The sequence below is a fragment of the Lepidochelys kempii genome, chromosome 7 (genome assembly GCF_965140285.1).
Source record: "Lepidochelys kempii isolate rLepKem1 chromosome 7, rLepKem1.hap1, whole genome shotgun sequence".
Lineage (NCBI taxonomy): Eukaryota > Metazoa > Chordata > Testudines > Cheloniidae > Lepidochelys > Lepidochelys kempii.
The window spans coordinates 112357912-112370630 of NC_136386.1; the positions used below are offsets into that span (position 1 = coordinate 112357912).

The 12719-nt window shown below is 36.9% G+C and overlaps 1 protein-coding gene across 6 annotated transcripts in view; it reads right to left on the reverse strand.

Annotated features, from left to right (window-relative positions):
* Positions 1–12719, reverse strand: part of ATRNL1 (attractin like 1) — a 1086620-nt gene that overhangs the window by 531743 nt on the left and 542158 nt on the right. For 5 of the 6 annotated variants that reach the window (XM_073354269.2, XM_073354267.2, XM_073354264.2 and 2 more), the window contains 3 exons: positions 11726–11820; positions 9446–9524; positions 7983–8140 (listed from right to left, as the gene is read on the reverse strand). In XM_073354269.2, the coding sequence (XP_073210370.2) occupies positions 7983–8140; positions 9446–9524; positions 11726–11820 (332 nt within the window). Of the gene's footprint in view, positions 1–7982; positions 8141–9445; positions 9525–11725; positions 11821–12719 lie in introns of those variants that run through there. The other variant, XM_073354272.2, reaches the window with a different exon arrangement.

The following is a 12719-nucleotide window of genomic DNA, read 5'->3' on the forward strand; positions in this document are numbered from 1 at the left end:
AATAACTCAGACTGCATTGGAGCCACTATCTGTGACCTTCCTGGGCGTGCATGGCTCAGCAGGCCATGTATAGTTTGTGCTGACAAAGCTCTTCATCTTTGAAGGGTTTATATTTTTTTTAATGTATGACCAGGCTTCTGCACACTGTCGTCTGCAGAAAAGTTTATTTCTCCCCTTTGCATGGTGTAGAAGAAAGGCAATTGCTTTATTTTCCCATATTGACAGAAGCCCAGAACAAGTAAAAGCTTTCTTTGAGCAATATTTCCTACTAAATTCTAAATGCTGTAACTACAATTTTCTTAATTAACTAGATAAGGGAAATGGAAATTATAGAAGAAAAGCTCAACATCCGGTTACAAAACATCAGAGACAGAGTATTTTCAAATATAAGTTATCTACATCTATCTATTGTGTAATACAACTACACATGGACAGTGCCTTGGTCTGTTTGGAGAAAAAAAGCTATACAACTGGCACATCAGTTACTGGAGTTCTTATCTTGGACATTCAATTTATACGGAGATTAAAACTGTGCATCAGTGAAGACTAATTATCTCTTAATTAGGTATTTTGGTCCTTTTTTAAACCATCAGCTAAACTGTTTGTAGTGCTTTTGCTCACTGAGAAATAACAGTTGTCTCAACTCTTTCAAAATTTACAGATATTCTTGATAGCCATATTAAACCTGCTGGCAGGGGAAAGTGGGGACTCGAAGAAAGAAGCATGTGAGCACCAGTAATGAAATACACACTTACTGGAGGAGTTTAGCAGTTGACACCACATTGTTAGTACCCATGCACTAATTCATTTTAACTCAAATTTCAAAAGCACCATTGTTATATATAGCAAAGAAATAAAGGTGTTATCTAATCATCAGACAACAGCTGGATAATGCCATCAAATGCTAGCAATGCTTCTGGATATTCTCAAGTTTAATCTGCTATTGATGTGAAAGTTATTTCTGAAAATTTTATATTGGATATGTTCATATCATGAATATTTTATATGAACAGCACACAGCGTTATCATCTGTTACTGTCATAACTGGCATTGTAACTAAAATGAAATAAATTACTCCTACTACTATAAAGAGTTAAATTGCCCAATTTTAGGTTTCAGGTTTCAGACTATATTTAAATGTATCAGAAAGAAAAAGATAATCATCATCATAATTATGATAACACTCAACATTTAAACAGTAGTTTCCATCTCCATTAAACTAATCACATTAATCTAATCTATTAATCAAAATTTAAAAAGATGTATTTTAATAACACATCTATAAAATATACATTTTCAATAATGATATAGAATGTGAAATGTAGTAGAAAATGTACTGTTGTGCAATTTAAGGCCCTAGTCCTGCAAGGCGTTCCACACAGGCAAATCCTTACCCAGGTTCTGGAGTCCCATTGATTTCAGTGCACGTATCATATTGTGTCTATCCCCCAGGGTTCTTTTTCTTCTAGCAATGATTATTGGCAAGATTCGCCGGAACATAGTTCACTTATGAATTTTAAAAAAATTAAAAACTAATCTATCTTTACAATCTGTTTCCATATATCTGTTTTTACTAGATATAAATATGATATGTTCATAAAATATACATCTGGATTTTTGCTTTTTGTTTGTTTAAAACAAGCCAAATGTTTTTAGTATGCCAACTGCAAGAAGGGAATTAGCTGATAATTCAGTGGAATCATCAAGATGTGTGCACAACATAAATGAATAATTTTGTAATTTTATTATTGTAACCCCTATGCTTACTAAACCCACTTCCTTCCCCCACCTGGTTTTTATTCTCATTCATGACACACCTAAAATTATTTTTTAAGTTCCTTGTGGCACAAATGATGACTTATTTGTTCTTCAAGGGGCCACAACACTTTTGGACATCATAACAATAAAACAAATGGCAATAATCATTTACATTACATTTAAGTGGCTTTAAAACTGTGACCTCAAACAACAGTTTTCCATGGATACTGAAAGTCGTATTTAAAGGTTGAAAATTCATTCTTATCCCATGTCACTGAGCCTTTTTTTGACAACAGATTTAGTCCTACAAAGGACAGGATCCTGCAGTGTGTTGGTTGCCTCAAAACCCATTGACTTCAATGAGATTTGAGAGTATCCAGCAGCTCAAAGGAAGTCTTCATCTCTTTGCAGAAATGGGTGCAAAAATGTCTATCAGCCTGGTTATGGAATTTCGTAAATTTTGTTTGCATCCCACTTCTAATATTATTAGAAGATTGATACTTCCTTACAGTCAATATAAAAATCAAGACATTTTTGGAAGCTAATGTGTCTTACAATTATATTATCGATACCCACTTGTTATTTCAAGAATTATAACGACTTCACACACAGCCATATGCATTTATTAGGCAGCCTCTCTGAAAACCAGTAAGGTACTTAGAAATTGAACCTTTTGCTGTAAATCACAGTTATCAAACTGATGTATGCAACCATTGCTGGGAAAAGGTTCTCTACAGGCACTGGTATATTTATATATATACACACACATTTGCAAGTGAAAATTCCATCCAATGACCTTTGCAAAATTCTAAAAAGATTTACAATACAAAGGCTTATGTTTTCATTTTAATTAAGTAATTGAATTTGTGGTACATCATGAACAAAAGATTGTTTTAACTCCTCATGACAGTTACTGATAACTTCTATTCCTCAGAGCTTTTACATCAGTATTTGTCAGTCAAGAATGTTAAATATTTAAAATTAACTCCAAAACAAAGAATGCTAAAATAATTAAATATGCTATACCGAGTAAATTTTTTTTATGAGGACAAATGTGCTTCTTGACTTTTATTAAGCTACTTCTTCAGTTGCAAGGTTCAGTCTATTAACATGGGAAATAAAACCTTCTGAGCTCTGAAACAGGAACCAGCGTCATCAAAAGAGTGCTGATTTTCTCTCTTTTTAAAACATAACACCACAGAAATCTGTGATGTGAAGTAGTCCTGAGTGTTTAAAGCACTCTACAGCATCCTTAGTTCCCTCTACTACATGCAAATAAAATAAAAAACACATCTATAACTAGATTCATTCCTTTTTGCTGTTTTTGAAACTAATACAGGATGCCAAGATTTTTTTTCAACTTAGAAGCATTAATACAGGAAAAGAACCAAATAACATACCAGTAAAACTTTCAACAAGTTTCCTTTGAATGATTAAATTAATTCTTTACAATACACTGGAGCATTCTAACTTCATTTTAACAGCATGTCTAACTTCACTGTAAGAGTAATTGCTCAGTGAAACACTGTTGTGGAAACATAACTGAGTGGGCTATTTTTCTTAGAAAATAATTAATAACTAAGCATATTTCAAAATTACATACAGTTCCTTTAGGAAGGATTTGCACACAGGAAAGGGGGATCTAATAATGATGACTTCAGGTAACATTTTCATTATGAAGTGTAGCACTTTGCCAGCTGGGGAGCACTGCCCCGCCAAATACAGCCCATATACTTGGGATCCTTTTATTTACTTTAGGGAGTGTGCTGATAGCTGGTAGGAAGGTCTGTTGTTCAGTGAAGCCTTTATTCCGGCTTTTTCCTGAGTACTTGCATCTGAATGAACTATTCCTGGACTCAGACCAAGACCCTTTCAGCTAAACACTGACCACTGGGTAATTGGTGTTTTTATCCTCAAATGATGATCAGATTGAGTATGGGGTCACAGGATAGAGACCACACGACTTGCCCCATGTTGGCATTATGATATACATGGCAGCACATAATCCTTTGGAATTGGGACTGCCACCACAACGCTGGCATTCATTATGGGTCCCTGATGGGGGGAATTCTAGCTCTTGAGGCACAGGTCCAGCTGGTGTCCCTAATTGCTTCCACAATGGATGTGGAGAAGTGCAGGTAATTCTGACAGAGCAGATTGCTGCCTTCTGATTAGTTGCTCTCAGGGATCTAAGTTACTGCCTACCCTTAAGAATAAAGGAGGAATGGACTCACTGAATGGACAACCGACCAGTGTTTTATGAACATTTGTTCTGGGTTACATATATTTTTGTTACATTGCAGGCAGTGAATGATACCACTTCATACCGGCTTCCAACTAGACATGGAGCCATTAATCACTACCTGTTGAGCCTGATGATCTAACCAGCTTTCTATCCACCTTATAGTCCATTCTTCCAGGCCATAATTCTTTAACTTGCTGGCAAGAATACTTTGGAGACTTATCAAAAGCTTTGCTAAAGTCAAGGAATAGCACGCCCGCTGCTTTCCCCTCATCCACAGAGCCAGTTATCTCATCATAGAATGTAATTAGGTTAGTCAGGCCTGACTTGCCCTTGGTGAATCCATGTTGACTGTTCCTGATTATTTTCCTCTCCTCTAAGTGCTTCAAAGTTGATTCCTTGAAGACCTGCTCCATGATTTTTCCAGGGACTGAGGTGAGGCTGACTGGCCTGTAGTTCCTCAGATCCTCCTCCTTCCATTTTTTAAAGATGGGCACTACATTAGCCTTTTTCCAGTCATCCGGGACCTCCCCCAATCACCATGAGTTTTCAAAGATAATGGCCAACGGATCTGCAATCACATCCACCAACTCCTTTAGCACTCTCGGATGCAACGCATCCGGCCCCATGGACTTGTGCTCGTCCAGCTTTTCTAAATAGTCCTCAACCACTTCTTTCTCCACAGAGGGCTGGTCACCTCCTCCCCATACTGTGCTGCCCAGTGCAGTAGTCTGGGAGCTGACTTTGTTCGTGAAGATGAAGGCAAAAAAAGCATTGAGTACATAAACTTTTTCCACATCCTCTGTCACTAGGTTGCCTCTCCCATTCATTAAGGGGCCTCACTTTCCTTGACCTTTTTCTTGTTGCTAACATACTTGTAGAAACCCTTCTTGTTACTCTTAACAACCCTTGCTCGCTGCAACTCCAAGTCTGATTTGGCCTTCCTGATTTCACTCCTGCATGCCTGAGCAATATTTTTATACTCCTCCCTGGTCATTTGTCCAATATTCCACTTCTTGTAAGCTTCTTTTTTGTGTTTAAGATCAGCAAGGATTTCACTGTTATGCCAAGCTGGTCGCCTGCCATATTTACTCTTCTTTCTACACATCAGGATGGCTTGTCCCTGTAACCTCAATAAGGATTCTTTAAAATACAGCCAGGTCTCCTGGACTCCTTTCCCATTCATGTTATTCTCTCACGGGATCCTGCCCATCTGTTCTCTGAGAGAGTTAAAGTCTGCTTTTCTGAAGTCCGTATTCTGCTGCTCTCCTTTCTTCCTTGTGTCAGGATCCTGAACTTGACCATTTCATGGTCACTGCCTCCCAGGTTCCCATCTTTTGCTTCCCCTACTAATTCTTCCCAGTTTGTGAGCAGCAGGTCAAGAAGAGCTCTGCCCCTAATTGGTTCCTCCAGCATTTGCACCAGGAAATTGTCCCCTACCCTTTCCAAAAACTTCCTGGATTGTCTATGCACTGCTATATTGCTCTCCCAGCAGATATCGGGGTGATTGAAGTCCCCCATGAGAACCAGATGATCTAGTAACTTCTGTTAGTTGCCTGAAGAAAGCCTCATCCACCTCCTCTCCCTGGTCTGGTGGTCTATAGCAGACTCCCACCATGACGTCATCCTTGTTGCTCACACTTCTAAACTTAATCCAGAGACTCTCAGGTTTTTCTGCAGTTTCACACTTTGCAATGCTGAAGTCAGCTGTGACATTAGAAAATAGGAAACTTGTCAAAGCAATGACTGATAAATACTTTGCACTGAGTACAGGTAGGGAGTACTTTCATGGCGCATCAACACTTGGAATGTAGTATTCAAAACGAGATATGGAAAAAATATGGGGAGGTACCAAGGACAAAGCTGGCACAAACAAGTGTATTAAACTATAAGTGATGTGTAAAGAGTTTTATTACTTGTAAAATCATGCCAGAAATATTAGTAGCTGAAATGCATATCTTTGAAGCACACCTTCCATAAAAGGTAAACACACTAAGAGAATTTACTTTCCAGAAGGTGGGTATGTAAGTCTGCTTTTTGTAGTATACTACTTTGTCTTTAGACAATAAATTTGGCTATGTTTGGTTATTTGGTCTCTTGAACAAACTGTGAGTGTAGTCAATACTCTAAAGCGTATTCCAATTCCAGAAGCAGAGAAGTCGTAATTGGAGTCCCACATAAATTTCAGTTTACAGTGTGGCTAGTTCTGCTAAAGTGCTCAGCACTGTACTGGGGCAGCAGCTAGTAGGGAGGATGGTATCTTTGCCACAGATGAAAGTAGAGGTGATTTAGCCAGCCCCGGGACACTACTCATAACTGTGAAAGTTTTCGCAAACAAGAAAGGGAGTGCTGTGCACAGGTAGATACATCCGTACATGAATGGTGGATACTGAAGTTGCCAGTGTCAAGAGGCTTGGTGTTGAGGGATCAGTACTGGGTGACACCTGAAGGTTGACTCAACTAGTTCAGAGGCACAATGACCAGTGCCTGAGAAGACGCCGGACAGGCCCATTTTAGGCCTTAAGCCCTTTATAAGAGAGGCAGGATAAGGGGATCTCTGCCTTTTCTTGTTAGGCCTGCAGAGGGTGACCTAAGTCTGCCCCTCAGCAGAATAGTGCTCCTTCCGTCCAAGAGGAATAGGAACCTTGCATTACCAACATTAAGCAACATCACTGCATCACACAATGGGCAGATTTTAAATCCAGGAGACTTTGGCTCTGACATAAGGGCTGGACATGTTACTGGGAAAGTCACAATAGAGAAATTAAGAAACTATTGTTTTTTGTTTTTTATAATAAAGGGAATAAAGACTAAACTATGACTCACCAACACTAAACATCTCAACAACTATTTATAGTACAAAGGGTTAGTCGCACAGTGAGCAAGAGAGACAGACTGACACCTAGGGCACAAGTGCAGCTTCAACAAACACTGCTGCCCTCCCCCACCCCAAAAATAGCTTGGGTACATGGCACCCATGCACTCCAAGAGTGGAAAATATATGGACAAGCACTCAGAGAAGGAGAGAGAGTTTCAGGGTAACTTATTCACTCTGAGAGCATCCTGAGCTACGGTGGTTTACGCAGACTCTTGATTGTTAATGCATGGGGAGGGGGGAATTCTAACATGTTATCAGTCTGCAGTGGTACTTAAAAATAGGATCTCGCTCACTGGGCAAGACACTACATTCATTTATAAGTCAAGTGGTGGTCATGCTTGATATGACCATGTCAGCAATTCCAGAAGTTTCTAGCAAAACACCACATAATAGTATAACAACTACGGAAGAATCCTACACCTTACAGAGGAACAAATTGTGAGAGATACTCAGTGCCATCAATTCCTACTAATATCACTAGAAATTCAGGGTATTAAATACCTCGCTGGCTTAAGTCCCAAAAGAGAAAATGAATTCTAACTGAATACACCTTTACCAAATGTTATATATCTCTCTCACCAACAGAAGTTTATCCATTAAAAGATACTACCTCACCCACCTTGTCTCGCTAATATCCTGAGACCAGCACAGCTACAACAACGCTGTATACAAGCTGTCACACTATAGTACAGCACACACATTAAACCTTTAACCAATTAAAATTCAATTAGTAAGAAAGCTAATGGTTTACAAAAACCTAATCAGAACATATATTATTGTTATGCACTAATTTTTACCTTGAGGGTACAACTGAGGATTAAAAATCTCATTCATTTTGAACAAACATTTGTAAACAAAATAGCCCTCAATACAAATGTCATAATTAATGGAACATAAACAAACAGGAGTAAGTCATTAGTCACTTGGAGGTACTCCAGTTTGCAGAAAGACTAAATATATACAACAAAACATACTCTGGAGAATATATTATCTACATAAGAATCATTTCTGCAGTCTCAGTAGCAATGGAAATATTCATTTAAGTAACAAAACAAAACCTCTCAATCACCTGGAGTAGTAAATGGCTTAATATTTACAACTAACCTGTATTTTGATTGGCCAGGAAAAATTGCTGACATACACATAGAAAGTGATGTTTGGGTTACTCCGAAAGTTGAATTTTTCACAAGAAAAGCTATCTGTAAATTCCTTGATATTAGTCTTGGAAACAACAGGTATCTCTTCTCCAGATATTGTTCCTGCTAAAAATACAAAGAAATATTAAATTATCATAAAAGGGGCCAAAGTAAGTTTGCTCAGGCAACTGCAATTTAACTTTACTTCAGAGTGCTTGACATTGCAACCTTAACATTCTTTTATCATTTTTTTCTGTTTATTATACATTAAACACACAAGTATATGACACACATGTATACACACACACAGAAAATTCACTCATACGCCCATGCCAATTTCAAAAGATTATGAATGATTCATAAAATTGATGGAAGATGTACTTTGATATGAGTTTTATAGCAAGCTTATCCCAGTTAACTACACAGCTAATACGGTTTCCTCTAGTAATTTACATCCCATTTCAATAAAAATTCATAGGTTACTAAAGTGTGGAAAGTGAATTTGTCTACATTTTAAAATATTGCTATAGTGTTTCAACTGCTCTTAGAAACATGAATAATAAACCAGATAACCATATATCATTTATTGTAAACCATAAGGCTTCTCACCAATTCTGTTTGATCAGGGCATTGCTGACTTAGTGAAGTAAAAAAGATGATCATGGAAAAAAATAGAATTTGCTAGCAAGGATATGTGAAAACAAAGCTTTCAAGACCTCCCATAAAACACTGTTAGATGCAACTAAGTGCAAAAATTCTCAAGAATATGTAAGTTCTTAAACCATCTTTAAAGGCCTAGTTTTATTCTTTTTTTTTAAATGTACATTTTAAGTTGTAAGCATTGTGCTTCTCCTTGGATATATTTTCAGAAAGTCAACAGAACCAATTCATGGAAACTTCCTAAATAAAGCTTTTCTTCCTCTTTATTAAAGCAAAAGGCATAATGGGGTTCAAAGTTGGGAAAAAAACCAGATAAGCAGCTCCTTTTATCAGCATTCACAGATGAATTTTATTGTTTGATATCAATGTTAAGGTTAATAATTAAATTTTTAGCTTGAACACTGAAACAACAAAATTAAAATCTCAGTCTCCCCAGTAGTTTAGGAAGTAATTTATCTTAATTAAAATCACAGCATTTCATAACACTGCCATTTAAAAAAATTAAATAGAGTACAAGCTTTTGCTACCAAAGAAATTTTAATTGAATAGAAGAGAAAGTTAACATATTAATGAAGCTTTGTTCAGATTACAAATTAGTATATGAATTTTAAGTATTACTAATACTAGCATAATGATAATAGAAAAATAATACATTTTATAAAATTTTATTACTGAAATTAGCAACAAAGAGGACAATTATGTTAAAATAGCTTAAACGAACAGTTCTTGAGACATACAGGACAAAGACATCATGCCAAAATGCTTCCTTACCTGTAGAACCAATAGACCATGTAATATTGAGGTTAAAGTTGTTTGATGCATTAATTGATATATCCAAATTTTTGTTTGACTAGATATAAAGAAAAGGTAACATTAAAATTAACAAAATATAACAGAAATGTACTGCCTAATGCACTGAATGTACCTCTATTGTACATAATTAAACGTATTAATTCTCCCCCTTTTTCACATATCTACTATAGACTGCAAACATTGGGCCCAGTGAAGTCAAGAGCAAAACTTCCATTGGCAGGACATGACCCTGAGATACAACTTTCACCAATGATCTAAATCAAGAAACACTATTTTTTGAAAACTAAAAAACTCAGCCTATATATGAATAAAAATATTCATAAAAATTACTTGTCCTGCTAATAAAAATTTGTTCAGTAAAGGATATTCTAACATATTTAATCCAGTCTATACTTAAATGATCCCAGTTAGTGGGTTTCCACCACTTTCTTTGGTAGACTATATATACTGTAGTAACCTTCACTTTTAGAAAATATTTTCTGACTCTCACACTCAACTAACATTGAGATAAAATTGCTCAGATTAATTTCCTGGGAATATAATCACCACAAATCAAGGAAATCACCCTTTAAACTAAACTAACACCAAAACACATTCACAGAATATCAGGTCCACCATAAACTTCATTTAATTTGCAATATACAACCACCCAAAATGTATACATCCAGTTCTTTTAAATCAGAGTCAAACATACAAGCTTCACTGTAACTACAGGCTCACAGTCTGGCTGGGCCTCAATCTCTAGCTAAGATTGATGCCCATAGGGTATTAGGGCCATTTGCTCATTCACTTTGAAATTTTGTTTTGACTCAGAAAATTTCTGAACAGTCTCTGCTGCCCTTTACACAGTTTTTATTTATTTATTTATTTAGGATTATTTTTGTGCCACTTTCCCATCATCATAAATTGAGACTGAAAATCCTGAGAAATAGGAAAACAGTAGGAAAATATGTCCCCAGTACTACAGAGAAGCTATGTCTACACTGCCCTGTAGTTTGGGCTACAGGGGTGTGAACAGCAGTGCACACCAAAGAGCTGTGCTGTAACTCCCCCACGTGGACACTGTGGGCACGAACTAAAAGGTTTGTAGTGTAGTCCTCTTCAAGCAGGACTGCATTAATGCAAAGTAGGAACCTTTTAGTTTACACCCACAGTATTTACATGGGAGAGTTACAGCTCAGCACCTGGGTGCACTCTTCTGTTCACACTCAAGTATTCTGAACTGTAGGGCAGTGTAGATGAGCCCTAAGTGGCAAATGAGATGAGACACCTTAAACACAAAACCTTCTTAATATATAATCTATGTGCTGCACCATCATAGTTATCCTCTGCTGAAATTCTCCGTTTTAGGTCATGAGGGCACACACATTAAAATATAACTCAATTTTATACAAATCTAGGGATGGGTATTTTGCAACAAAAAATTAGCTACTGGTACAATCTTCCCCAACATATCTGCCACTCTCTTTCCCTATCTCCTAGAGCCCCTGATCTTCTTCATCCTAATTCTGAGAAATATCCTGACCAGATCAGGCCAGAGGGAGCCACCAGATGCCAAAACCACCTCAACCAGTTCCAGAAGCATCCCAAATACTACCTAGGATATGAGGCTTTGTCACAGCTTCCCCTCCAGCTTTCCCATGCACCCTTTGTGTGCTCTTTTCCTTCCCTACCTTATTTCTTCTCTTCCTAGCTCTCTTTTTCTAAGAAAAGTCTGGCGTAGTCAGCCAAGACTCTGTATTTTGCAACAACAACGTAAGCCTGTAACCAGAAAAGTAGCTAAAAGCAATGTCCTAAACAGCCCAAGGCTGATACACATTTGCCATGTTTTGGCGTGGCTGATCAGACCATATGCTATGCCTGAGTTGCAGTGAGGTTGCAAGAGGACAACAGAGAACAACAATGCAAACCTATTTGTTTCGATTGCTCCTCTAAAATGACAGAAATATAATTTCACAAGTTATATGAGTGTTTCAGAAAGCTGCAATATCAAAAATATGGAGACTGAATTTAGAGATATTTATCTCAAGTACACCTACTTTTCAGAAAGTTAAAGAAGCTTAAAGATGGGTCTTGCATAGAAGTCAAAGTCAGTCTAGTGATGTCAACAAGTTTTGGATTATCCCTAGATACTGACAGGTGCTTGGCAGAGCTAAAATCACCATCAAATCCAATGGAAAAGTTGATATCCTTGGTTGGAAGAAAATTACATTAGAGTTGATTAATTACATCTCTCACCTGTTCAGGGTTTGCTATAAAGTTTATGGCAGTGAAGTGGCGATCATCTTCTTGTAGTAAGCTGAAGGTAAACTGGTAGTCAATCAAAAGGCTGTCTGTGGGCAAAACAGATTGTAAAAAAACAGCCAAGTAGGATTCTGGTGCACATATATTTTAAAAAATATTAAAAACTTCCTGTCGTACCTGAACATTTACTATTACTTTTACTTCAAATATATGGAGAATGGTAAAGGTCAGAAAGTCATTTGGCATTTCAATGTTTATGTATTTGTCACCAAACAATCTGTCGGTGCAGTCAGAAAGTATGAACTCAAGCAAAATAGTATGAACTCAAGCAAAACTTGAGAAATAAGAATTAGCATAAAGATTCAAGAGTTATTTTTCACTGAATTGTAAATTGTACTATTACCAAGATAGTCATGCCTCCTGAATTAGTACTTTTTTCAAAAGGTCCTTTAAAATATAGTAGGAGCATTGTCAGTTTCCAGATTTTTACACTGAAAAATGGTTTAAATTTTTGTTAAAAATGCACTTAAATGTTTTAGGTTTATTGTAATACTTGCATGGATTTTACAATATTCTACAACTGAATTATATAGATGTTACAATTACTAAGCTTCACAGTACCGAAAAATAAAATAACTGTCTCTACAGTAAAGGCACACACAGATATGGTGCTGTAGTTACACTGCTAAAAATAAAGTGGTACACTGGAATTTTAACACCAATAGTCCACCATACCAGTATACCCATTGCAGAACTGCTGCAGTTTTATGGTGAAATCTTGGCTCCATTGAAACAAACGGGAGTTTGGTCATTTATTTCAATAAAGATTTCCTCTATAATATCCTTCATATCAACAGTAAATTTTAGCACCGGGTCTCATCCTACCAAAGGAAAGAAAGGGAATGGAGGTCGTTTAGTAGTTCCTTTTTATACCACTTTCAGGCAACAATACCCAACAATGATTTTTGGTGTCCTCTAATCATGAAAT